This window comes from Amblyomma maculatum, chromosome 2 (genome assembly GCF_055883805.1).
Source record: "Amblyomma maculatum isolate TAMU_Amacu chromosome 2, ASM5588380v1, whole genome shotgun sequence".
NCBI lineage: Eukaryota > Metazoa > Arthropoda > Arachnida > Ixodida > Ixodidae > Amblyomma > Amblyomma maculatum.
In genome coordinates this window covers 106071839-106099756 of record NC_139345.1, presented here as the reverse complement: position 1 = coordinate 106099756, position 27918 = coordinate 106071839, and the positions used below count along the sequence as shown (strand labels likewise).

At 47.2% G+C, this 27918-nt stretch overlaps 1 protein-coding gene across 6 annotated transcripts in view; it reads left to right on the top strand.

The window, feature by feature from the left end:
* dlg1 (MAGUK family member discs large 1) overlaps positions 1-27918 on the top strand; it is a 627306-nt gene that overhangs the window by 94038 nt on the left and 505350 nt on the right. For all 6 annotated transcript variants that reach the window (XM_084594971.1, XM_084594967.1, XM_084594969.1 and 3 more), the window contains exon 4: positions 13203-13322. In XM_084594971.1, the coding sequence (XP_084451097.1) occupies positions 13203-13322 (120 nt within the window). The remainder of the gene's footprint in view (positions 1-13202; positions 13323-27918) is intronic.

Genomic DNA, 27918 nt, shown 5'->3' with positions numbered 1-27918 from the left:
TCTTGCGGTGCGTCTTCATATCTGCGACTGAAGATCTGCCGCCTACAACACGAAAGTAGAAGCACGAACGTATCGTTTCGCTAGCGATGACAAAAAACTGTTCGAGAAAAAATAAACAAACATCGCTGACCATCGAAAGATGCGCAGATAGCCGCACACCGAGCGACGCGTTCTCAAATGTTTACATATTGAAACCGCTCAGTCGGAAATGTATTCATTGGCATCGATGCTCCGCTGGTAGCACTTGAAGCTAAAACGCCCAGTATTACAAGTATTAGTGCAGCGGATATCTCTATGTAGGAAAACTTACAAGCGTTCGTAGACGATGAAAAATACATCAGCACTAGTAAATTATGATATCTCGAGGTTTGCCTTCAATAAAGCGACGCATTATAATGATACGCCACATTTGTGAACCCTCGTGATAACCAGCAAAGATATTCAGCGTGTTTAAAGGGCGATCGGTGAATTACGGCCACAAATTCTACTGCCAAGGAAAATATACAAGTACGAAAGAGCAAAAGTAGCTACATATACCGAATAATAACCACTGTAACCATAAGCCGCCGTAGAGTAGGTGCCTGTCTGAAGACCGTAAGGACCCGAGTTTCGATTCCACATTCAGTACTAAATTTTTTTTTTATTTATTTTTTATTTTTATATATTATTTTAAATGTAGTCGGTTTATTTTATATTGTTGCATGCTTTTTCCACCCGGGCGACGCGTTCCTTTCCGGAAACGAGGGCCATCAACCATACATGTTATTCCCGTATCAGAGCTCCGAGCGGTTTCATTCTGGACTTTCCAGGGCAGTACAGGAATTTGCTGAAATAGCCCCCAATCCTATATCCCAGATCCTGTACAGTAAACCTGTATACGATTTCATGTACGAATTTTATACAGGATTGTTCAGTAGGGCAGCCCTGTAGGGCCTGGAGCAGCCAGCCCCTGCCCGATGTCAGCGCGCCTTAAAGATTCCCAGAGAGAGAGAGAGAGAGAGAGAGAGAAACAACTTTATTTGCTCGAGCTAAATACGACGTCTGCTTAGACGCCGTCGATGGGAGTAGTTCCCACTTCACGGGACCCATATGCATCCCTGGCCGCCTGGCTCCTGGAGATCAGGACGAGCTGGTCTTCTACGGCGGGGCTGGCTAGCAAGGTCTCCCATCGCTCGGTAAGGGAGGATGAGGGATGGGGTGGTGGGGTAGTGGGGCAGGTAAGAAGTGGGGGAATTTCCTTGATGAAGTTGCATACTCCAATGACATGTTGGAGCGTGCCTATCTCAGTCTTGCATAAATCACATTCCTTCTGGTACCTTTCCGGGTACATCTTGTGTTGAAGGTAAGGGTGCGGGAAGGATCCTGCCTGTATCTGCCTGTAGATCGCTTGCTGTTCTCTGGTAAGCGATTTGTGAGGGTCGGGGTAACGTCGCCTTTCCGTCTTGTAATAGTTCGTAATTTCTTTATAACTAGTAATGGACTGTGGCTCACCTTCCTCTTCCCGGTGTTCCCTCCAAGTGGTCGAAATTACTGCGTAGCCCTTCATTACGTCTCCTCTTTCTCTCTGTCCACTTTCACTCCCCCCTTCCTACCTTCCCTTACGGCGCGGTTCAGATGTCCACAGAACAAGTTTGGCAAAAACCGTCTTTCCGTTCTTTAGAACCAGTTAATAATAATAATAATAATAATAATAATAATAATAATAATAATAATAATATTATTATTATTATTATTATTATTAATATCCAAAAGCTCTATCTCGAAACGCATGGTTGGCCCTGCAGTCGAAGAGAAGAAATGTTTTGTGTCGTTCTTCATCCCATTTTTGCCGGTATAACTGCGGCGTGCCAGGCGTGTCGCCTGTGCAGAGAACCGTCTGCCGGCGATCGCGATGTCGAGCCGGCCGCGTGTTGGACGACGCCGGTCGTATGTAGGGGTAAACACGACTCACGCCGCCCATGAACCGGATCGGCAGACCAGCCCGGCGCGCTGTCGCGAGTGGCCGACATGCGCCGCCGGGAGAGGAGGCGCGAACCGCATGCGTGCGGAGCGCGGACAGAATCAGTGGCCAGCTGTGGCCGCTTACCGTTCCTGAGTAAGATGCTAAGCCGTTCAAGCTCCGCCTGCATTCATATAAGCGTGGCCTATAGTGATTTTGTTTATACATCGCCCCCGTTCTTGTCGTGCTTAAAGGCACCAGAATTCACCGTAGCAAATTGTCTTTGGAAAAAAAAATCAGCTGTCGTGCCGGAAATTTTCTGTTCTGCTGTGGTGTCTGTTTTTCATCGTTATTTCACAGGATTTTTTTTTCTGCTTACAATTTTTGTGAAGTTCAGAGAAATTATCTGTTGTGGTATATTTTCTGTTTCGATTTTTGTGCCATTGAACAGCATTTTAAGCGACACGTTTGCTATTCCTCTATTGGCGTTGGCAACAGCCGATGTCAAGCCACCGAAACGGCGAGTGTGATGGCGGCATGCACAACAGCTACTTCGATCGGAGGGAGCCACATATCCTCTCTCTTTTGGCTTACGATATACTGGTAGGCGCCATTAACGGCCCTAACGTGGCGCCAGGTTTACAATTTTTCATATCGAAATTGTGAGTCAGCCGTTTTATGGCAGCCTTTCAGGCGCGCCATACTGTATCACTTCCAATTTAGCATGCATCCTATAAGAATCAGTTTGGGATAGAAAATAGAAGCGACGGCAGGTCCTTTCAATTTGCATGCCGCTCAGCCAAGGTTTCGGCTAGAAAAACCAAGTATTACTGTTTGTTCTTCATGCACGTGTTTCTGCCAATAGGGTATGATAGACATTCTCTATATGGGGAAATACATTTTGCTTAAAAATGCCTCTAATCCCCACTGAAAAATCCTGTATCAATTTCATACCGGTTTCGGTATACCGGTTTATTGTACAGGCTGAACCGCCATGAAACCGCGCGGAGCTCTGATTCCGGAAATTCCTGTATGGCCGGTGGCCCTTGTTTCTGGAAAGGGAGGGGGGGGGACGCGACTCTAGGCTGGAAAACAACATGCAGAGCTAATAAATAATACAACATCTGAAAAATAATAGAAAAGTAACAAAAAAGAAAAAAAATATTGCCGCGGACAAGCCGGGATTCGAACTTCGGTCCTGACAGCCTACAGACTTTACCCGCTATTCAAAGGCCGATTTTTCTTCTTTATTGCTGGACAACAAAGTGCATACAGGCATAAAAATCGCTAGCCCACATTTGGCTGAAGGGATATATTAAAACTTTTTCATGTTGATCAATCCATCAAACACATCCCTCTACTGAGGTTGCTATGGTCGACCACGGATAAATTTCTCTGAGAAATGTTACACTTTCAATGAAGTTGTCCCTGACGGACCGTGCATTGTCTTCTGCGTGTCTAAATGCCATCCGCGTTTTCCAAATGCTCTGGAGGCCCAGCACCATAATCATGTCGTACGGGACCTCGTCACTTTGTACGGGTAGAAACCGGATGCCGTAAGGATTAATGGGTAGTTCTTTCTTTGAGGTTCTTTGCAATATATCCCAGTGAAAAACAGGATCCCAGCAGTCTATTAAAATGCGGTCGATGGTCTCTGTTTTTTTTTCTTACAGGTTGTGCAGTTGAGGGTCCAAGATACAAACATACATTTGTGATTAAGCCACGTTTTTACGGAAAGGGTAACGGAGTGAAGCTTGAAGATATTACTCCAAGGCCTCTTATGGTTGCGTTGGTTATCTTCCTATTTATGTAGTCAACCTTGCGTATGGTTGCGTTGGGTATTATTCCTATTTATGTAGTTAACCTTGCTTTTTCGTACTTAGTATATTTTTCTCGGCTGTAGAAGTTGTGGTCGTAATTAACCGATCCCCCTTTAAACACGCTGAATCGTTTCCTGGCTACCGCGAGGGGTCACCAATGTCCCGCGCCTTTATAATCCATCGCTTTCTTGCAGGCAAACATCAGTATATCTAGAGCGGATGTGTTTTGTCATCGTCTTTGAATTTATGTAATTTTTCCTACATACAGGGATATCCGGGACTAATACTTGTAGCACTGCGCGTGTTAGCTTCACGCGCTGCCAGCGGAGCTGCGACATCAATGAATACACTTCCGACTAAGTATTTTGCAAATGTAAACACTCGAGCAAGCGTCGCCCGATATGCGGCTATGTGCTTATTTCGATGGTCTGTGATTCATTTATTCTCGAACGTATTTTTGTCTTCGCTAACGAAACGCTAAGTTCTTCCTTGCAGGTTTCGCGTTGAAGGCACCTGATCTTCAGTAGCAGATATGAACATTCACCGCAAGATCGTGCGAGCTGCATTGACTGTTGCACGCGCAGAAGCGACGCGATGCGCGAATGTACTTGCTAGCGCACATTTCGACATATATTACTTTGAGGTATTTGTGCAACAGCGCGTACTCCACATATACAGAAAAGTTGTAACGTATAATATGTATGGTTTCATGCTTGTTTAGCGCGCAGGCATGCTCTGGCATGGTCATTCTGGTTGAACGTCATCGGTCGGCCCGACTTGACTTGAGAAGGTGAAATACTCTGTCCGGTATCGGTTCCATACATGACAGGTTCGTCCGGTGTCCGCGGTATATGAACACCATTAAGGACCGGTCCACCCGGTTTCAGATCTATACCGGACTGGGATGTCTTGTCGAAGATGCATACCGGGAATTGTCTGTCCGGTATTAGCTCCATACCGGACCGGTATGACCGAATTGAGATTCATACTAAACATGAACTTTTTTAAACTTCAGACGGGACTGGTCACACCAGTATGATATGTATACGGGATAATACAGGACCGGTGAAAACCGGTTTGCGTGATACAGGATTTCTCACTAGGGGTGCCACGTACATTTCCAGCAGTGTTTCAAGCCAAAACGCGGCATTCTATTGCAATGTTCCATAACGATGCAATCGGATAGCTGCTCACACGCAGCCTTTTTTTTTCTAACATTCGTGGCTCGTTTTTTTTTTCGCCAGTCTGTTATGCCCCGCCGCGGTGGCGCAGTGGTCATAGCGCTCGACTACTGTGCCGAAGGATGCGGGAATGAATCCCAGCCGTGGCGGCCGCTTTTCGATGGAGGTGAAAAGCAAGGCGCCCGTATGCTGTTCGATGCCAGTGTACGTTAAAGAACCCCAAGCGGTAGAAATTTCCGGAGCCCTCCACTACGGCATTTCTTATAGGCCAAGTCGCTTTCGGGCGTTTGACCAAACCAAACCAAACCAAACGAAATGCTTCCTTGAGAATTCAGCACGGAAAAGCACTGAACGTGTCAGAAGGCTGAAACATCGAGAGCAGTGATAAGGAAGCCGTTACCTGTGTTCGACAGTTGGGAAGTGTGTAGTCCTGCGGCGACGGCGTGCATGGTAGCACTTTTTTTATGAGGCCTGCTTCATTAGCATTCGGTGCTGCTAATGAGACAAAGTGCAGCGGTTCGTGGATGCCGGCGTTTTGTTCACCGCGAACTAGGCCTAAAGATTCGGTTAGTTGCAGCGAACTGAGGTAGCTTAGTGAGAGAATATTCGACCGGTGTAGAGACCTTCTTGCGAAAGGGCAATGTCTGCTTGGTCACGCCGTCGTATTATCAATCTCGACTTCTTATAATCGACGGGACAGATTGATGTTCGCCATTTGGCGCCGCTTGGTTTTTCCAAGGAGTGCTGAGGAGGATTGAGGCCTACGTACGCCCCCTTGAACTCTTCTGTCATCAAGCCCATCGCGGCGTGTTTCAGAAGTTTGCTAGAGTGCGGGATAACCTGCATCTTCCATCTTCGTAAACCAACCCTTCAAGGAATTTCGCACTTTTTCGTTGCACTTACGAAATGCTGCTTGCTGCTACGTTGCAGTGAAACCTTTCACAGATGATGACAGAATGTGTGTATATGTTATTGTTTTCTGTAATCTCACACGCACTTTTTAGATGTGCTTGTGGGTTCTAAAACTGGTCACAGCGTTTCAACCAAATAGAACAGTTTGTGCATCTTAGGTTTGTCATTAGCGGTAGCGGCTCTTTTATGGATGTTTGGTTTAACGTCGTGCTTCGTTAATTGTTCTTCATTATTGCCAGTCGCATTATTACGGCTACTTTTACTATTTTGTCCATATTCGTGGTTACATTTGCTGCCTTGTCTTTTACCACATCTGATTTTTTCCTATGCCTAAATTCCTCTTCACCGTTTTAAGGCTGCCACTTTTCTTATTAAGAGCATGCTATCTATGTTGTACTTCTATGTTATATTTCCTTATGTTGAACACTTCGCACCCATTGATTATCTTTATATTAAGCTCTGCAAATTCTACCTTGTCTATTGGGTTGAAGGCTTTTCAAGCTTAGATAATTTACCGGTATCCTCTCTAACTATCCTACCGCCGACTTGCACGAAGAAAAGTTTCTGTTCTGTCGTTCCTTTTTCATTTTTTTTAGTGTTCGCGGCTTTCAGCAGGGTATTCTTCGTACATTGGAAGACCCTCTGGTTTAAGTTTTCTAGGGATAGGCGGTGACTCGGTGGTTGTGACGAGAGTTATGTTGCCTAAATGGGTGTGTGCGATGACTCGCGGATAATACGATAGGTTCCATCGTGATAGGCGGGGCGACTATATTCGGTCCGTGTGGGATGCTGCAGAATTGGAAATTTTTAGATTTTTTTTTTTTTTTATCGTGATCCTGGAACTTTCGAAAATGCGTGGTCGTTTGGTTGGTACATTATCAAATTGCTTGTATAGGAGCACCTTCGTGGTTGGATGCACCTACCTATTTTCCATTTTCTCCCTTAATATCTTTTATTAGTATGCACCCCGTTTATTTTCTCCGGGAGAATCGCAGTGCTGCCCACTCGTTCGCCGTATTCCAGCACAGCACAGGGCGTGCTGCGAAGGACAGCGCAGCGCATCGCTGACCCGAGCCTTGCCCTCACGCCCGTTATGGCAGCTCCGAGGCTCATTTCGGGGTAAACATCCTGCAGTCACCGCTGAGGAGCTGAAAGGGAAAATATGCGGGTCAGCGACTCCTCTGTCTTTCCTAGCCAGGCGCCGTCCTGCGCGGACCACGGGCGTCGACGCAGGGCGGGGGGCGACGGCTTTACTGCGCGTTGCTTGCTTGGCTTTACTCGACGTAAAAGGAACTGGCAGGCTTGTTGCTTGCCGCTAGCCGTCGGTCACCCGTGGGACGACCGCCACGGCTCCGCGCCTTGCTTTGAGCTTTCTCGACCCGCGTAGGCGAGACCTTTTACCGTTGAGGGAGCCTCTCCTCGGGTCCTGACGCACGGCGAAGAAGAGAGGGAGGAGTTCGCACGCCACCATCGGCGTGCGTGCGAGCTCGTCGCCGCTACGTGCGTCCTAGCGTGTGGTACACTCTCTTCTCCTTCCCGCACTCCTCCTCCCAGCCGTAGCTGTCCCGTGCCTGCCATCTCCGTGGGTCATCAGGCGCGGGCTTCGGGCGGCGCTGATCCATCTCGGGGGATTTGGCGGGGCCTTCGGCGTTGTGCCGACATGTTTATCATCGGAGACCTTCTCCCCTCGCGGCGCCCTTAGCTTGCTGCTGTGTTGCTTTTGCTATGGAAAGACACCGTCTCCGCCGACGAGTCTTACTACGTATATGCGTGCACGCGTGTGTACGCAGCGCACACTTTGCGTGCTATGCCTTTTATAGCGAGGGCTTCAGGAGAGGAGGAGGAGGGGGGGGGGGGGGCTGCGCCTTTATACCTGCGAGCTAAGGAAGCAGCAGAGCTTCGAGCCGGAGATGAACGCTGGGTTCGAGTTTGCCGAGGGGATTGAGGATATACTGGAGAAAGAGAGACGATACGGTGGTGCGCGGGGCGTAAGAAAATTTCCAGTGTTGTCCCAGTCGCTGCGTAGATGAGCTTAGGGCTGGACGCTTCGATGGCGGCTGGTAGCACTGCGCCGCCTCGGGAATTACTGGTGTTGCTGGAAATGTTTGGAATTGGAGGTTGCTTTGTTTACTCTGTTTCTCTGGCGATAAAAATTAAAATTTACTGCAATATGCAATAAATGAAACAGATCACACCTTCTCGAAACCATAGTTCGAACCCTGCTGTAGTGACTACATTTCTGTAGAGGCGAGATGCAAGGCGGTCGAATGCTGTAATATCTTAATGCATGTGAAAGGGCCCCACGTGGTCGAAATTAAACCGGATCCGTCCACTGGGGGGAGGGAGGCGCCCCTCGTAGCCTGAGTCGTTTTGGGCATACCATACCGCAGCTTAGTTCTGGCAGGTTCAGACCGGAAATAAAGAAAAAGAAGGTTTTAAATTAGCATGTTCCGCCAGGGTGTTTCGACGTATGTAACAAATCGTTTCTGGAGCTTTACATTTAAAGCTATCGGTGGCATGCAAAAGTTGGCCCCGCTTGCAAGAGTTATTTTCGCTACACTTTTTTCTTTTTTTTTTTTAGTCGCAAAAGTTAGAGGGGACACTTATCAAACGCTGCCGTTTTCTATCCCACGTAGAATTCCTCTGCAGTAAATCCCCAAGGAGGCCTCTCTTGGAGCATTTACTACTAGTCGCTTGGGCGGATGAGTTGAGAGTTCTACAACGTGGGCCCTTTGCCGTTTTTTGACCGACATGGGACTTGGTTCGCGCTCGTGATCCAAGTTATCGTGCCTGTGTATCTTTTCATACCTCTGCTCACCACATCGTCACCCATCACGTTCCATTTTCTTGCCCTTCCTCAGTGCAGAGTATCAAGTCATATATTCCGCCCGGTCTCTCTGCCTTTCTCGTCCACCTTGAGGGCATGACGCGATAGCGGCTTTCAGTCCTCTAGAATTGCACATATAATCTTAGAATGCATTCGCAAGATACCACTTTATACGCAAGGCCACACACGACAAAGCTATAAACTCCCGCTTGTTTTCAGACCGTACAATAAAGTTGCTTTCTGCCGGGCTCTTTCTCGTTGTTAATGTGTTGTCTTTCCCTGCCACACTTTTAGATGTGGTGGGTTTGTGTTTTGTTGTTTTTATTGTCAAGCTGTGGCAGCGTAAGCACGTGGCTGGCTGCTTTGTAAGTGATCGCTGTATATAGCACATAAACAACTGTAATAAATACCATGCTAGAAAAAAAAAAGAACAAACGAATGCACCGCGTTGCCTAGTCGGCAGTGTGTGTGGCTCGGGAACGAAGAGTCGTGCGTTCGAATCCCACTTCAGGCTCCGCGGCGGCGGTTCGGTGCATTGTGCGCTTGACTGTTGATCATAGCCTGATTAGCTTTGGGTCGTTAAATGCTACGGAACAAACCTAATAAGCCTAACGAATGCTGCTTGTGACTTCAAAATTTTGGCATGCGGCGACCTTTAATTTGCATTTGATAACATATTTTACTCACTTTCATTCCACGCATGGCGTCATGCTTAGTTCGAGCATTGCGGGATGTTTGAAATTCGCGCGCAAGGCCATGTGGCTCTGACGTCATGACTATTTCGACAAATCAGGATTATTGCTCGCGGCCAAGTACGGAGATATCGGCTTTTCTCCGACTCGGCTTGGCACACTCTTATTCTTTGGCTTAAAATTGGCAGATTGATTTATGCACAGCTCGGCCCTAGCTGCCTTGTGAGGTTGGCTTTTTTTTTTTCTTCAGGTAAAGAAAAACAAATCAAATTCGCATACTTTTACGCTCTTCACTTCACCTAAAATACCTAGTAACTCTATCGCCTCTGTTGCCAACTTAAATTCATCCGTTTTGTTTGTTTGTTTGTCTATTTTTATTTTTTTGCTTCAGAAGAAAGGCTTGGACCGAGTGTTTTCTTAGTTTGTGCATAAGCTCTGCCACAGAACCGTACCTCTTCGTTGTAGTTTAGCATTCTCGTTGTGAATAAGTTTTCCAAACTATCAGTATAACCCAAAATCCAGACAGATATGTCTTTTGTGCAGTATGATTAGCACTAGCTTTATTTACACAGTAGAAATTGTGTGTCATTGTGTGTCATAGTGTGGTGTTATGGGCACAAGATGGGCATTTCCAGAGCGTGTGCTGCTTGTTCCGCTGGGCGTTCGTGCTCTGGCGTTTCTGAATCGGCTTTTCAGCTTTTTTGATCGTGATATAGCCTACCACTGCCCTGTCTATCGATCCCACTCCCTACTTTTATTGCGCACTCCGTGATTACAGCTGTGAAATTATCGTTCATTGTTATTACAGTAAGTCCGTTGTTCACGGTTAAAACTGAATATCTGTTCAGCAGCGAGATCATGTGTTCCTCTACGTTTTCTTGTAGAGCTGCTCGTTGATGGGTTCCTTTATTTCCTACCAGTTTCCTAACGTTCCCCACATCCACTGTTAGGCTGTTTCGAGACCTTGCCCTCCTATGGTCACTTCATCGTGACCTTCCGAGCATCTTCACGCGCTGCGTGTTGAGATGAGCCCACAACGAGGTCTTACTAGATGATTTTTCATGCACTGTTGAAGACTACCTTGCCTTGCCGAATTCTTGTTTCGCATGGCTCTAGTTGTGTTGAGGTAAGGGCTCAGAGGGGTGTCCCATGTCCATTTATTACTTGTGAAATTTTGTGTTGGCACGCAAGGATAAATTTACTGTCTGAAGTTTTGGGCATAAAAATATTGCATATCACAAGCGGCGGAAAAGTTCTTCTAAAATAGCTAGTTACGAGCCATGTAGGACCACGCAAAAAGCTTTGGGAGACCTAAGAGTGTATGTATATATATATATATATATATATATATATATATATATATATATATGTATATATATATCACATCAAAATTCCGGGACACATATACACGCATCGAGTAAAGGTGACCAGACAGGAGGTCGCTCCTGCGCAGCATATACCCCCCGCAACATAGCACATTGTTCTCTGAACACGGATCAGAGACTTCGATGAAATTGGCGGCTCTGCGTGGCGATCTGTCATGCGGCTTTTCAACAGGCTAAACAGGCCCATGAGCACAAAAAGGTCACATGGAAGCTCAGACGCTTCCGTTGTAGGCAAACATCTTATAGTATAGGGCGTAACATCAATGTCCTTTTTGAGAGTCCGTGGAAGAATGCCCCCCCCCCCCGCCCCCCAACAAACAAACAAACAAACGAACAAACAAACGAACAAACAAACAAATAAACAAACGAACAAACAAACAAAAAAGAAACACTGCATCACCCCAGTACACCACTCAATGATGTATAATTTCTGGCTGCTGACACAACCGACAGTCCACTGACCATGGCACAAAAGTCCCTTTTGCACGAAGCCACGCTTTGACTGGTAAGGTTGACGTGCGAAGTTTAAAAAAGGGTATTTGCGGCCGGGATCTTGAATATAATATATAAATGGTTCATAGTAAAGGAAAGGCGCAGTATCTGTTACACTTGTTCTGTGGACACCTGAACCGCGCCGTAAGGGAAGGGAGGAAGGTGGGATTGAAAACGGAAGTTATATAATTGGTTTGAGCGTCCTATTGTTCTTTCATCTTGTCGCAGTATTGCCTTGAAAAAGTTTCCTTTTTATATTCGGATACAACTCCGGTCTGCAGTGACCGCCGCACAGCATTCCCACGTGTCCAAATTCTGTTTTGTTTGCTGTTTCAATTCATCAGCAGAGTAGTACGTGCACTGCCCATTGTTGCCAACTGCGGCTTTTTTTTTTTTTTTTTTCAAAGTTGCATTTACTGTGTTTCTTTTTGAAGAATATTTGCAATTTTGTTGCTTTATTATACCAGACCACAAAAAGACCAGTTTTCCGTATTATTACTGCAAAACCATTCACGTTCCGTAATTGTCATTTTTTTCTTTTCCCCATTTCGAATTGCAAGGCTCGAAACGCAGTTTTGTGAAATTGCGCAAGAGGAACTGTCCGCATTTTGTGATGTACTGCTCTTGTTATGCTTTTTTTTTCTTTTTTTGCTAGCAAATATATACACGTTTCTTGCAAACTGCGCTCCGTCAATTTGCGTCGACATATTTTACTCACCACACATCAAAGTTAAGGGGGACACCTAAACTCCACCTTTGAGGGTTATGACGCGATGATGTTACAAAGTTAAGGGGGGACACTTAAACTCCACCTTTCTTGTGCCTCCACTTGCGAATCCAGCTGTTCGCGTTACATGTAGTTTCTGCTCGCTTTATTATACGTTGTGCATGCCTTAAATTGTGCCTCTAACATTTCATTCACCCTCACTAGCAAGCAGTCCTAAGCTGCCACGTTATCCAGACACTGGTCGTAATTGACGACCCGACATACGTATAAAGCCCCACCTTGCAGGAATGCAAAGCATAAATATAAAACAGGTATAAAGCAACGCATGCATGTTCGTACACTAGCCGTACGAACTTACCTGCGCGTGGTTTAGAGGTAAACGTGTCTGACTGGGCATCCAAGAGCAGTTGTAGGTTGATTTCTATCCCCCTCTAATCTCAAACAAGTAACCCGAGTAGGCACCTTCTTCCAGTTTTGTAGTATCTCGTGGTCTCGTTGCGTCGCACAACCCATCACAGCATTAGTACTTCTCCATGTAACCTGCCAGCTGCCACCTGCCTGAGCCACGTCCGTGATTTTTAGCTCACAACGCTGGATTTTTCGGCAGTACGGGGTCTTAAATGATATCGTTTTGAAACTTGATGTGAAACACGGAGTGGCCATGGGACCAGAATTAGCTTTTTTTTTATTTTTTTTTTTTTTCTGAACCCCTCCTATAAAAAAGTTCGGAGATACCAAGGCCGCGACAGCGGCTATGAGACACGGAGCACTGGACATTTCCGCATTCATGTCCTCGCCTCGAATCATTTCGCGTGCACTGAAATTTCGGTATATGACAGTTCTTATTATCGTTGCGCTTCCCCATAAAAGCGCCTGCCACGACAGGGTTCGAACCCGTCACCTCTTTCTCGTTGGCACGCTGTTGTAACGCTTGCGAATCACCACCGCGTTGGACCTTTTTGCGATATTTGTCTGTTGCACTTTTTAGTGTGTCGCATCAGCCTAATGCGCGAATTATTGCTCGACTACATATTCTTGGTCGCCGGTTTCTACTCCACATCGCTAGCCCGTCCTAGTTTCTTTATTCCCCCCCCCCCCCTCAATTTTTTGCACGTTTTTTTTTTTTTAATCTCTGTGTGCTGTTCGTCCGAATGGGGGACAGCGTGCTGCTTGTTTGCGTCCACCTGTGAGCTAGTAGTGAAACTGGAACCCCTTTGTTGTTCGCAGAAGTACCGGTACCCGGAAGAAGTTGACCTTCCGCCGACGTCGTCCCGGCTCAAGGACGTCGATGGTCTGGGCACCAGTGTCGACCACTACTCCTCCAGCGCCGTCGAATCGCCCAGGAAGGTGAGTGCCATGACACCCTTTCTTTCTTTTGCTTGCCTTTCAGCTTCGTACTTGTGGTTCCGGACCGTGCGAAGTTGCGAAGTTTGCCGAGTCCCAGCACTGCCCTTAATATTACGGCGTTTGGGAAACGGGGGGCCTTCATTAGTCGTTCCGAGAGCACTGCGTTTCGCAAACGCGGGTTTCTTCGTGTCGGCCGATGTAACAACCTTCACAGTCCACTTATTAATGCTAAAACCTTAAATGGCTCATGCTGTAGTGGACAAAGGGAGTCCCGCTTTTGCGGCGCTCTGATTGGCCAAGGCGGGATGCGTCCCTGCCATCTGCAATGCCACACTTGAACGCGCGCCAAGGAATGCCACGGGACAGGAGCGATGGTGTCGGAGAAAGTGGGACAGATACTGCGCCTTTCCTTTCCGTAAACCAATTATAATTATATCTAGCACGTGCTGCAACGAATGCGGACAAGAGGCTAACGATGGGAGGCAAATTATAGGATAGGAAGAGTAGGCTTTCGCCATTCTCTTTTAAGACACATCTAAGAGACCCTCTAATTTTTTTATCGACGTCTTGCTGCTTCCAGTGCCGCAGTGTACGGTCGTGCATTGTAGCCTCTACCAACTTGTCCTAGGAGAAGGAAAAAATAATAATTGTGGGGCTAAATTAGGTTTTGGGAAAAGAAAACAGCCTTATACTTTTGAGTGGACGCCACGGAATTGTGGACACTTACACCTAACCGGGTCAAGATCATGTTTTCATATTTTTTTTCTTGTATATTGCGCATTTGTTTATAAGAAAGGAAAGGCGCAGTATCTGTCAGACTATATAAAGGAAATATTGGAGAGGAATTGGAGAGAAAGAGGTCCCATACTGGAAGGGTCCGGAGTAATTTGGCCAGCTCTGTGCCTTTAACGTGTGCTGACATCACACAACCCAGGACTGCCTCTCCGTTTAAGTTAGGTTTTGGAGAAAGGAAGACGCAGTTTATATTTGGGTGAAAACCACGAAATCGTGGACACCCACACCATCGGGGGGCCCTTGAGGTTGTAATAAATAAATAAAATAAATAAAAATTAGATCAAGGTCACTTGAAGGCCAAGCTTAGTGTCACACGAAGCCTGCTATACCTAGCGTAGTGAAGCTTTCGCTTCCATTATAAATTGATTTATAAGAAAGGAAAGGCGCAGTGTCTGTCAAGGTCACTTAAAGGTGAAAACCGGCGCTACGCTGAATGTTCGAAAAGTTGGCGTAGTTTCGCTTCAAAAACAAAAACAACAACAACAAAAAAAAAAAAAACAAAAAACAAAAAGGAAATAGGGAAGGTTTACCGGCAGACCAAACCAGTTTCTTACCCTTGTCGTGACGCTGGGGCTACGTCGACCCGGCCTTCACTTGGTAGCGTGCAGAGACTCGGGGTTGAAGTAGGATTGAATCTTCGAAGTTGGTGAAATATGTACAAGCAGGTTTAATGGCACTTTGAGAAAACTTATTTACAATATTTACACGAAAAAAGAAGGGTACATCAGCAAAATGGCAAGCGTTAAGAGTTCATAGCGAGAAGCGACTGGATGAGCCGTTTACCCAGGGCCCAGAGCGACATTTCGTGCTCTGCAGCGTCCTTAAAAACCCCCTATGTCCAGCCCCTCTCTGAAGATGCTGACCAACCAAATCCAGGGCACGCCCCTCAGGTATCGGCATCCAATCGAACACATCACTGCACTGATGGTCTGAAGCACTGACTGGTCCGGCATTCATTCGTTGGGCGTGATCACTTGTTGGCGGGAAAAGCTTGGGAACGGCGAGGAGAGGAGGTACATTTCTATTCTTCAGCAAAGAAACCACAGGCTGGTTCTGACAAGGGGTTTTACTTCTCAGAAACCCGAGTGCACGTGGCGCCGCATAGGGCTCCCAACATGGTCCCTTTTCGACAATTGCAAATCTTTCCTGCATTCCCGGGAAATCACTTAATGGCCGTATGAGTCATGCTCCTTTCTTGTCCTGCACGTCAGCGGACATGTCACTCTGTCGTCTCCTTTGGATAGGAGGCATTCATCACTGGAGGATAGCACTTCTCGACTGGAAGGGTGAACAAAAGAAAGAAAGCACTTCCTGCTATTTCCCGCAGGGGGACGTTTCTTTGTGTTTTTCCAGACGTTCTCTTGACAGGGTCAATTTGGCATTTGCAGGTTGTCCACAAAGCAAAACATGCTTACAAAACAGGATTCCTGGAAACAGGCTCACTTAGAGCCATTGGACCATCACCACATATTCACAAAACTTATCCATGCCCACAGGCGAACAATAGAGCGCGCAATTGCGGATGCTTGGTCGTAACAGCCTCCTCCCCCGCCAGAAGAGTCTCGGAGGGCAGCAGTCCCAGCTGCTGCATGAAGAGACGACTTAATGGCCTGCACGTGAACGCTTGAAGCTCGCTGTTGCTTGTCGCGTTGTCTTGATTGTTGTAGGCCAAATTGCTCGAGCTGTCTGAAACTCAACCACATGTCGAAGCAAGCACTCGGCTCCCGTCTGAAGAGACCAGGTCAAAAGAAAACTGCCATTGTTGTTCGAGAAAAGCCCACACTCAAGACGTTAGGACCTACGTATTCCTAGAAAACCAAACGTGCTGCTTTACATAGTCACACATATACAAGCGCACGAAAAAAAAAAAAAAACCTGATTATCAATTTGGATACATGGTGAGGAACATCTCGGACCGCTTAGAAAGAGCGGCTAAGCGCGTCCGCATTCCCATTTAACTTCCCTTTTTTGTATCTTATTTCAAAATTGTACTGCTGTAAAATCAAGCTCCACCTAAGAAGGCGACTGTTCTTCGATGTCGCAGTTTGCAGCCAAGCTAGGGGACAATGGTCCGTCTCTACGGTGAATTTGGCCCCTCCAAGATAGCACTGCAATTTTTGAATGGCCCATACAATGCAAGCGCACTCTTTCTCTGACGCGCAATAAGCCCTCTCTCTAGAACTCAGTTTTCTGCTCAAGTAGAGCACGGGGTGCTCATTACCGTCGTCATCTCTCTGGCAGAGAACAGCACCTAGCCCTCGATCACTGGCATCACACTGGACCGTGAATTCTCGGTCATAGTCTGGAGCTCGCAATACCGGACGGCTAATCAGCACAGCCTTCAGGTTTACGAAGGAGGCTTCCTTTTGTTCGTCCCAGACTACATTTGTCGGTTCTGTCTTGCGGAGAGCGTCGGTCAGAGGGCTAGCCAAAGATGAATAGTTAGGGATGTAGTGATTGTAGTATCCCGTCAGACCCAGGAATGCTCGAATTTCCGTCTTCGTGCTCGGCCGCGGGTAGTCTGCTACCGCAGAAATCTTAATCTCGCTGGGTTTCCTGAAACCTTGACCTACATTGTGACCCAAGTAGTCCACGGTCGCCCTTGCCAGGCAACATTTCTCGGCCTTTACGGTTAGTCCAGCTTGACGCAAAAGGCTCAGTACAGCTCTTAGATGTACCATATGGTCCGCCCATGAGTCGGAAAAAACCGCAATGTCGTCTAAATAAGGCACCGCGAATGTTTCACACCCCTTTAAAACCCTATCCATGAGTCGGGAAAAACAAAATGGAGCATTTTTGAGCCCGAAACTCATCATTGTTGGCTGGTAGCTGCCCGTCGGAGTGACGAAAGCCGCGTATCTGCTGGCGCGTTCAGTGAGCGGTACTTGCCAGTATCCTCGAGTAAGGTCCAGCGTAGTCACATATGCCGCTCTACTGACCTGTTCTACTCTCTCCTCAATATTCGGAATAGGATACACTTGATCCCTGGTGAGAGAATTTAGCTTTCGGTAGTCTACCACAGGCCTAGGGTCTTTACCTGGAGCTTCTACTAAGATCATAGGCGAAGCATAATCGCTTTCCGAGGGTTTTATTACTCCCAATTCCAGCATGCGAGTTACTTCCCTATCCAGAATTTCTCTTTGCCTTGGAGAAAATCGGTAGCACCTTGATCGCACTGGCACGTCTGAAGTCAGCTCAATATCGTGCTCAGTCAAATCAGTTCTGCCTGGCCTGTCCACGAAGCAGGCCTCAAACTCTGTTATTATCTCGCCCAGATCGGACAGCTGGGATTTCTTTAGTTCTCCTCTCTGCTCCGTCTTTTTGAGAAGCTCTTGAGCGTTGCTTCCTTTTCCGCTGAGGCAAATCAAGTTGTCCCCCATCTCCTCGGGAAGGTTTAACGTTAGATTTACCACGGCTTCCCTCTGCACATAAGGCTTCATAAGATTGCAATGATAAATGCGCACTTCTTTACGCCTACCGGGAATTTTCACTGCGTAGTTAGTGTTAGAAAGCTTTGCAACGACTTCAGCCGGTCCTTCCCACTGTACTTCGAGCTTATTCTGCCTTGAACTTCTCAGCAACATCACCTGGTCCCCGATACCAAACGTCCTTTGACGGGCTGTCTTATCATAGTACACCTTGGAACGAGCCTGGGCTGACTTCATGCTGGCCTCAACGAGTTCCTTAGTGTTATGTAAGCGATTCAAGAGGTTCAGAATGAATTCTACTACTGTTGGGTCTTCTCCGCGCCCCTCCCAGGCTTCGCGCACCATTCGCAAAGGTGAGCGCAGTGACCTTCCGTACACCAACTCGGCTGGGCTAAATCCAGTGGATTCGTGCGGCACTGACCGCAAAGCGAAAAGCGCTGCAGGCAGGCAGGTATCCCATTCGCGCTTGTTTTCATAGCACAGTCCCCTCAGGACTCGTTTGAGAACAGAGTGCCATCTTTCTACGCTGTTGCTCTGCGGATGATGGATCGAGCTATGCACTACCTTAATACCGCATCGCTCGAGAAATGAGGTGGTGAGGACACTCGTGAAAACGCTACCCTGATCACTTTGGACCTCGGAAGGGAATCCAACTCGTGCAAACACTGACAGCAGCGAATCCACTACACTCTCGGACGTCACCTCGCGCAGCGGAACAGCCTCTGGAAACTTTGTGGCTGGGCATAACATAGTGAGGATATAACGGTACCCTGACTCTGTCACAGGAAGTGGCCCAACTACATCTATTACTAACCGGTGAAACGGCTCGGTAATGATTGGTACTAACACCATCGGAGCTTTCCACTTATCTTGCGCCTTTCCAACCCGCTGGCACGTGTCGCATGACCGTACAAAATTTTCCGTGTCCTTAAAACATCCAGGCCAATAGTATTCTTGCAACAGCCTCTGCTTTGTTTTCTTTATTCCAAGGTGACATGACCACGAGCTGCCATGGGAAAGTCGCAGTAAGTCTCCGCGGTACTTTTGGGGAACGACTAATTGGTCCCGCTCTACTCCGCGCTTATCCTTGAATAAGCGATACAGCACTCCCTTTCTCATCTCAAAAGAAATGTTCTTTGCTGTCTTAGTGGCGCGGTGGCGCTCTCTTATCTCCTGTATCTTGGGATCATTGGCTTGCTCCATAGCTAAGTCCTCTCGAGTTCCACTTAAAAGTCTCGTGAGATTACTAGACACTGGCGGCAAGAGGTTACTCTCAAGAACGTCCTCATTCCGCGTCTCATCAAGCTCACTTTCAAGTTGACATATCTGAGATGCCTCGCTCTCAAAGTTTTCTGACCTGCTATCTTCCGCATTTACCACTGTTTTAACTGCCGTTTCCTCCGCTGTGGATTTTTCTGGAATGAGCAGTGTAGCTAGTTCTCGCGCCTTTGAACGTGTTAAGGCTTGCACAACTCTGTCTCCGAAAAGGATGCCCCTCTTTCGCAGTAGCATGTCCGATTTGTTGGAGAACAAATACGGATAGCACTTAGGAAGCTTTCCTGAAACGGCAGCCTCGGTTGTTAATTCGCCGAAAGGGCCCTCGATGACCACGTTCGCGATCGGCAAGCACACACTCTGTTCCTCAACTACCTGTCGGATCCATGCACACTGTCCTGTATAGTCGGAAGGCGATACATACGCCGGATGGACAACATCCATCGTTGCGGCCGAATCGCGCAGTACCTTGCAAGGCTTCCCGTTGACTACTAGGTCATGCAGGTAGGGTTCTAAAAGCTGCATATTTTCATCGCAGTCCCTGACATACGAGAAAGCAATCTTTTCTTTCCGGCAGTTGACGGCAATGTGACCCTGCTCATTACACCTAAAGCATGTGAGCGGCTTCCTAGCCTCAAGCTTATTCTTTGTGTTCTGCACGTTGGTCACTTCCCCACTTTTCTCACTGCCGTCCTTTCTAGGGAATTTGCCTGAAGAAACCTTCATTTCTTCGTTTCCAACTCTAGCAAAGTGCCTTTCCTGACGGTTTTTCACACTGAACTTGGGATTGCGGGGCCTATCCACTGCTGGATTACTGAATTGTCGGCGCGAAGCATACTCCTCAATAAGTTCGGCAGCTTCAGTTGCCGACTTAATTTCGCCTCGGTCCTGTAACCAATTTCTTTCTTTTTCTGGGAGGCAGTTATAAAACTGCTCCAAAAGAATTCTCTCGACTACAGCGTCCCTATCACTGTAGGAATCAGTGCTCTTTAGCCACTCGCCCAAATTAACTCTTAAATTGTACAGGAATTCAGGGTAACTCTCGTCCCTGGACTTAGTAGCTTTCCGAAAACGTTGTCTGAACGCCTCGGCGCTAAGCCTATACTTTCTCAGAAGGCAAGCTTTGACCTTCTCGTAGTTGTCCGCGTCCTCCTTGCTTAGCCGCGCGACAACCTCCGCTGCCTCGCAGGGCAGAACCGTCAATAATCTCTGAGACCAAGTGTCTCGCTGGAAGGACAGTTTTTCGCAGGTTCGCTCAAAGTTAGCCAGATACAGACCGATATCCCCTGATATCACATATGGCTGCATGTACTTTGACATCTTGAAATCTGCCTCCTTGTTGAGACGAGGTACCGCTAGCTGGGGACAATCGCCCGACCTCTTGCTCAACTCTAGTTCTAATTTCCGGAGCTCAATTTCTAGGTCCAGCTTTTTTGCTTCTCTTTCAAGCTTCTCACGTTCGTGCTCCCTTTCCTCTTTTTCCCTCTCAAGTTCACGCTCACGCCTCTTTTCCTCTTTTTCCCGCTCTTTCTGCTGTCTGAGCTGCTCCTCCTTTTTTTGGGCGATGAGGTTCCATGCTTCACTGAGCTCCTCATCATCGGCTCCCAAATCTGTGATTGCCTTTATAATCAAGGGTTTTCGTGCCAAACCACTTGTATCAATTCCCAATTCCTCACACAATAGCAACAGGTCCGGTTTCTGCAGCTTTTGTAGGTCCATGATCGCTCCGAGTGTCGGCTACTTCCAAAACAACTGTGCAAACTACCAACCTAAAGGCGTTTCCACACTTTTTACCAGTTCTAAAATCTAACCCTGTTCTAGAACCTGGTCCACATCAGAAGAAAAGCCAAGCACTCACCCACACATGCGATCGATGTTCCGAGCTGCTCTCTTGTTGGCCGATTGTTGCTCCTGCTTGTTGCTTGAGATGCCACCTCCGATCACCAGATGTTGTGGCTTGTAGATTCTGATCCACCTCGAATCACCAGATGTTGTAGCTTGTAGATCCAGATCCCACCTCCAGTCATCAGATGTTGTGGCTTGTAGATTCAGATCCCAACGCTGGTCACCAGTCGTTGTGCTTGTAGATTCAGATCCCACCGCTGGACACCAGTTGTCGTGACGCTGGGGCTACGTCGACCCGGCCTTCACTTGGTAGCGTGCAGAGACTCGGGGTTGAAGTAGGATTGAATCTTCGAAGTTGGTGAAATATGTACAAGCAGGTTTAATGGCACTTTGAGAAAACTTATTTACAATATTTACACGAAAAAAGAAGGGTACATCAGCAAAATGGCAAGCGTTAAGAGTTCATAGCGAGAAGCGACTGGATGAGCCGTTTACCCAGGGCCCAGAGCGACATTTCGTGCTCTGCAGCGTCCTTAAAAACCCCCTATGTCCAGCCCCTCTCTGAAGATGCTGACCAACTAAATCCAGGGCACGCCCCTCAGGTATCGGCATCCAATCGAACACATCACTGCACTGATGGTCTGAAGCACTGACTGGTCCGGCATTCATTCGTTGGGCGTGATCACTTGTTGGCGGGAAAAGCTTGGGAACGGCGAGGAGAGGAGGTACATTTCTATTCTTCAGCAAAGAAACCACAGGCTGGTTCTGACAAGGGGTTTTACTTCTCAGAAACCCGAGTGCACGTGGCGCCGCATAGGGCTCCCAACATGGTCCCTTTTCGACAATTGCAAATCTTTCCTGCATTCCCGGGAAATCACTTAATGGCCGTATGAGTCATGCTCCTTTCTTGTCCTGCACGTCAGCGGACATGTCACTCTGTCGTCTCCTTTGGATAGGAGGCATTCATCACTGGAGGATAGCACTTCTCGACTGGAAGGGTGAACAAAAGAAAGAAAGCACTTCCTGCTATTTCCCGCAGGGGGACGTTTCTTTGTGTTTTTCCAGACGTTCTCTTGACAGGGTCAATTTGGCATTTGCAGGTTGTCCACAAAGCAAAACATGCTTACAAAACAGGATTCCTGGAAACAGGCTCACTTAGAGCCATTGGACCATCACCACATATTCACAAAACTTATCCATGCCCACAGGCGAACAATAGAGCGCGCAATTGCGGATGCTTGGTCGTAACACCCTGCAGTAAGGAAAGGGATAGATATAGAAAGGCGAACGAGAAATTGGATGAAGAGCATAACGTGTATGCCACAGTCATAGAGTCACACAGGCCCGACACTCAAGAAACGGAGCAATGCCTGGCCAGGCCTTTAACCCCGACGATCGCTGTGACCAGTATCCGAGAGTCCATTTCTGACAGCAGGCTTGGATCAACACGCTCCAGCGTACGGCATAGATGCTGTCTTCGTGCGTTCTGTGTAAGACAATCACCAGGAATATGACCTACAGTCTGGTCGCTGGTGCATATGTCGCGTGTACGGTTATTAGACATGTCATTAATATAAAGTGTAGGGATTTGCGAATGCGAGCGACTTTAAGCACAGGCGACACAACAAAGTTGCTCCACGTCGTGATACTCCGGGTGTAAGCCGGAGCTCCAGCTCATGGTCCAGGAATTATGAAAGCGGACTCGAAACTGGCTGGAATTGCGCGTGGCAAGCATGATCTCTCGCGCAAGTGTTCGAAGTCAATATACCCGCTGCGCGTACTCTCGAAGTTAATTCGGCGCGCATTCGTCACCCTCATGGTCGGCAGGTCATGAGACCTTGCCCCCCGCGGTGATCGCCTGTGATGCCAGTGTCCTGGGAACCACTTGAAGACAATGCCATCTCCTTTAGGGATGGCGGGAGGGTGCAGCTCTCGGAATTCTGTTCATGGGATTCGCGGCGTATAGAATATTTCAAGCCGTGGAGGGCTGCTTTTGATTCATTGAATGCAGTCCACTGCTGGAGGCTTTCTTGATTCATGGGCTCGATGCCATGCCTATTGGAGATCAATAAGGTCGAGGAGCAGAAAGTTCTGGACAGTTCTGGCCCCTTCGATGAAGTGTAATGAGATGTCCTTACCCTGATCGCGCAAAAATGCACGTTGTTTTCGGTGCCCCAAACGTGTAGAATATGCGCCATGAGGAAATAATAATAAATAATAAGCAGATGCTGAAAAGTTCGAAACGGAATAACGACGCGTTTTTTGTTTCCCTCCAATGGAAGCCCATTCCTGTCTACTCTTTCAATCCTGACCTTTCTTGAAGACGGGAGGAGGTGATACGTGCCTCCACTTTTGTATCCAAGCTACAAAAGCTTAGATGTCTCACACATTTTATTACATTCCCTCCACGGCCAGCGTCTTATCCCGCCTCTAATTGAAATAATTCTGTCTTCGCTCGTCGCTCGTGCTGCACCGCCAGCAGTTTGAATAATGCCAGCTGCGGGCTGCTGATGGAAGCATTGCATCTTGAAAGGCGTCTGTTTCATCGGAAACCATTGGGCTGTTTTCGCTTGTAACTCTCGAGATTCCTGGCAGAGTTCAAATTTAATCCTCGAGATTGATTACAGCGGAGGCTAATGCGCCTGGTCTGACTGTGTTTTGTTTTGTTTTAAAACAGAACCTTTTGCTACAAAGTTGATGCTTCTAATACCCATCGATTTATGGGCGTTGTCTGTGGGATGCATGCATAGTTTGTGCCTTTATTGAGGCAGAGAACCGATAAGAGGCATGATAAGAACCGTCACTGTTTCGTCTTGTAGGGCGAATGCATGGTTCGCGCATGGCGACGATTAATGATGCAATTTGGAGGTTTCGCCTTTCGTTTGTACCCGATTATGCCCATAAAAAATTAAGAAGACTCGAAGGAGCTGAAAATATCTGGCCTAGCAAAAAGAAAAGTACTACGACAAACAATAAAAAAAAAAGAACAGAAAAATGGAAAGACAAGCGTGCTTTGGCGGCTGCGCTCTGCCACCAGTATGAAAAGAAGGGGCTTGGCTTCCTTTGGATCGGTACTGAATGGCAGCTAGGGGATAGACACCGAAACACAAGTGCACTCTCATTCTATTTGTATGTAGGAATAGTGATACAGGAGCAAAGTTACGCCCCTCTTACTCCTGAGGCAAAAGTACTGGCCTTTTAAGGGCACTGAGGAAAATAACGAAGTGAGCAAGACGAATATCTTGTTCCTTGGTGAATACTGCCAGCATGTTTATTTTTCCCCGCTGAAATGTGGCTGCATTACTGAAAAAATCGCAAGTGAAAGTCTTGAAAATTCAGCCCATCCACACTCAAACAGCCCGCGAAAAAATTAGCACAGTGACGTCATTACGATGACGCAGTTGTGCTAGGCGGGACACGATAGGCATCGTGGGTGCGAAACAAACTACCCGAAGTTCTCGAGTGTAGCAGACGACTGCACAAGAAACTGCCGATTGCGCGCACGCCTTCGATGCGTTGTCGATGCGTTGTGTGCTGCCGTGCCCGTCCGTCTGTCCGTCCGACACACGAGGTCACCTCCAACCCTCTTCCCGTTTCAAGGGCTGCCCGACACGTACATGACTGAAGACCACTGTTCTAATCGTCCGCGGAACTAAATGCCTGATATTTGAGGTGCACGGGCAAACAGCTGCCATAACGGGATCCTTGATTATTCAGCGACTCCGGCTTTCGGAGCATGGCTAGCGAGAGATGCACCGAGTTCTATATTCGGGGGCAACTTTCCGTGACTACGCGGCGAAAGGTACAGAGCCGAAATGTACCAGCACTCTCCGGAGCAGGATATAGTCCGCCCTTGAATTCCGCTGATCGGGCTGTGGAATTATTCGCATTATTGTTAGATCAAGATTATACTAGAGTATGTGCTAGTTAGTTTCGCATGACTATTACACGCTGCGCGCATGCTGTGACTGCGCAGCCTGTTGGCAATACTCCGGCAGGCCATGTCGCCGCCCGCCGATTTCGGCACGCTTTAGAAATTGCGTTTGTTTTGACAGCGTCGCGATTTCACGGTTAAACCGGCCTTCAGTTGCGTAAAGAACACATTTCTTCGGTCTGATAATTATTCGTCAAGACAGCGATGAAATCAAGACCATAGAACGGAAAGCTCCGCCTCCGTAGCCTCGGCTGCACAGCCACGGAAAGCCGTTGCCGCAACACGCGGTGAGAGTGATAAGAGAAAAAAAATAAAGAAACAAAAGTAATATATGGCTTCCTTTCTTAATGGTCGTGTTTGTGATCCCCTAATTGATGCACCAATTTGTGCAGTCGTCGGTAAATCGCTGCAATTGCATTTTCCGCTATTTTCATGAACTCTCTCATTCTTTTCATGAACTCTCTCATTCGTTCTGCCATTGTCCGAATTGGCCGTCAATCATTTCCGGTGGACCACTCTTCGTGCTTGCGCGTGTCTGGGTTCATGCCTGGGTTGCTTCTGTCGGTGGTGGCATATCCTACGCCACATCGAGGTACCCCACTCTGCCCATTCGCATGGCGCTATCTGGGAGAAGAGTGGCGAGCTTTCTTTGCTGTTATACTGCAGTATATTGCAATTAAGACGTTTGCTGTGATGCTCTGTCGGCATTTGTTTTCCGTGTCGCACGCTGCTGCACATTGTATAGGAAACTGTGACCTCTCAGGACGGACCGCCTTTTGTCACAGTTCCTTCTTTCATTCTTGAAAGAGAAGTTAAAAAGTGAAGTGAATACGTATTGCATTAAGCCGTTAAGGCCCCGTTAGGTGGCGATGCAGTGTAGGAGGGCCGATCTCACAATGAAGGACCTCAGTGATCCTCTCTAGTGTGTCACTGGAACACCTTCCCAGCACACTGCCATCTAGCGGCGATGCGAGGCTGCCTTTTGGGAAGGTTTCCAGCAGCTCGGTAATGCTGTTTTGAAAAAAAGAGGTAGTTTCCGGAAACGTAAATTTCTCTTTCAAAACATCGTTTAAGAGGTTAAAAAAAAAAAAAAAGATACTATTGCAAGGTCAGAGAGTGCAGGCCGGTGACGTTCAATATGTTTATGGCACACATTTCGTTTCAAGTGCATGCGGTCTATTTTTCCAGGATGTAAAAGTTGCAAACACACCTGCTACAGGGAACAAGCAGTTGGGTGGTTTGACAGATAAAAGGCATGCGTTTTATTATCCGAAACTAATCACAAAATGTTAGCGACGCTGAATATATGCTCTTGGTAACTGCAGGGATTCGGTAGGCTTCATGAAGACTCAACGGATGCATATGTAAGCATGAAAGCAACCTTACATATGAAAGCATGCATATGTAAGGTTAGCGTATAAAATACCCTACATGAACCTGAGGTAGGGAGGAGCGCCTCGATGTGCGCGGTACTGCCGATCCTGCCTCGGACTGAGCTATAGGGTGCCTCAGATGTAGCGCTGGCATCGAGGCACCCTAAACGGAGCGGACGCTGAGCGCCGCGTCGCGGTGCTAAGCGGAGGCTGGGGACAGAATTTGCGCGAATACGCCGTTGCCTGGCGCTGCCGTCGGGTCCTCCTCGCATTTGGGGTGGCGAATCGATGCTAAATTCCTGTTGTTTATGTGCGGTGATTGCAGTGAATGGTGATAAACGGCTGTGATAGAGGGCAGAAGCGACACGGAGAACGCGGTGGACATCAAGTAAAATTGTATCATGGGGTCGTGCTGTGTATTTTGAAAGAGGAATAAAGGGAAGGGGGGGGGGGGGGGGGGGCAGTCTTGCTGGTTTTACGAGAAAAGTGAATGTGACGAACAAAAATCTTGTCTTGCAGAATCTGTGACGCATAACTGTTAGGCATGTTGCCTTCCTCCGGCAGATGAATGCAAATGTTAAAAGATGGGATTTTCCCACATTATGGCGTGATTTCCGTTTCGCATAGTTTTATCAACCAGGCATTTTTTTATTTCATTTTTTTTTTGCCACTTCACCAAGACGCGGCACATCCTGATGTACACGGCAGTTCCAGCGCGCTGGCATTACATGTGTTGTTGACGCAAAGTTTGTTTTTACGATTACTATTTGAGGATGAAATCTCTCGGAGGACATTTATTTCGCTGACATTTTATAAGCTTAATCTAATCACGAGATTACGGAGCAGATAGAAAGGTATACCCTTTTAACTTGTTTTTGATATAATCACTGGTTGCAGCGGCTAGTTCCCATTTGAAACCGATTCAGAAAATGACGCGTACGTCGATTTGTGAAATAGGCACTATATAAATATAATTTACATATTTCCTTGTAACCTCCAATTCTGAAGTTGACGTTTCAGTGTCGTGTTTCAGCATGCGTGCTTCTACTTTCAAACTCCAATCGGAAGCGTTGCAACGTTTCGTTTCGTTTCTTTCTTTCTTTCTTTCTTTCTTTCTTTCTTTCTTTTTTTTTTTTTGCGATCGAATATTGCGTGGCTTTTCATTTACTTCGTTATTTTTTTTTCCTGTTCCGAAAAACTGTTTTCGTTTTTTTCTTTTTTCTTTTCCTGGCTATGGACTCGCAATTGATTGAACGGCTTTGTTTTTAGCGCCAAAGCGGATTCGCGCGTCGTCACCGTGGAAGCTCACTGTGCCACTGTGCCAACATTATTCGCGGTTGCGCGTTCCATTCAAGCATTAGTCGTAAGAGACGTTGGCAGGCCCTAAAACAGCATTGTTTGTTTGTGTGTGTGTGTGTGTGTGTGTGTGTGTGTGTGTGTGTGTGTGTGTGTGAGATAGAGATAGAGAGAGAGAGAGAGAGAGAGAGAGAGAGAGAGAGAGAGAGAGAGAGAGAGAGAGAGAGAGAGGCGTTATTTATTGAAACAGTGCACGAGCATTAACTTAACTTAACCACCCTAAAATATTCGTCGCCTGTTGTGCGGAGAAGCTGTACCGTGCTTGGTCACCGGTACTTGGCGCTCGGGGTATTTTCGGCTTATCTATTGTATTTGAAGAAAATAATTTTATCCACCTAGGCGCACTTCATGATTCGGTTCTGTAAGTTCCGTTAAGGTGGTGTTGGCGATTTCAGTTATCCGAACAAGCGAAATTATTTCTGCACAGTGCGCCCATAGGAAATAGCCGCCGAAAAGTCTGAAAGCGATTGGGCGTCCTCTGCAGTTGTCCTGATGTCGAAGTCTGACTGCAACCAGTGGTGGTTGACCGTTCGCTCTGAATTGTGACAGACGAGTGTCGGAATAAAATAAAACAATTGTATAAGGTCGGT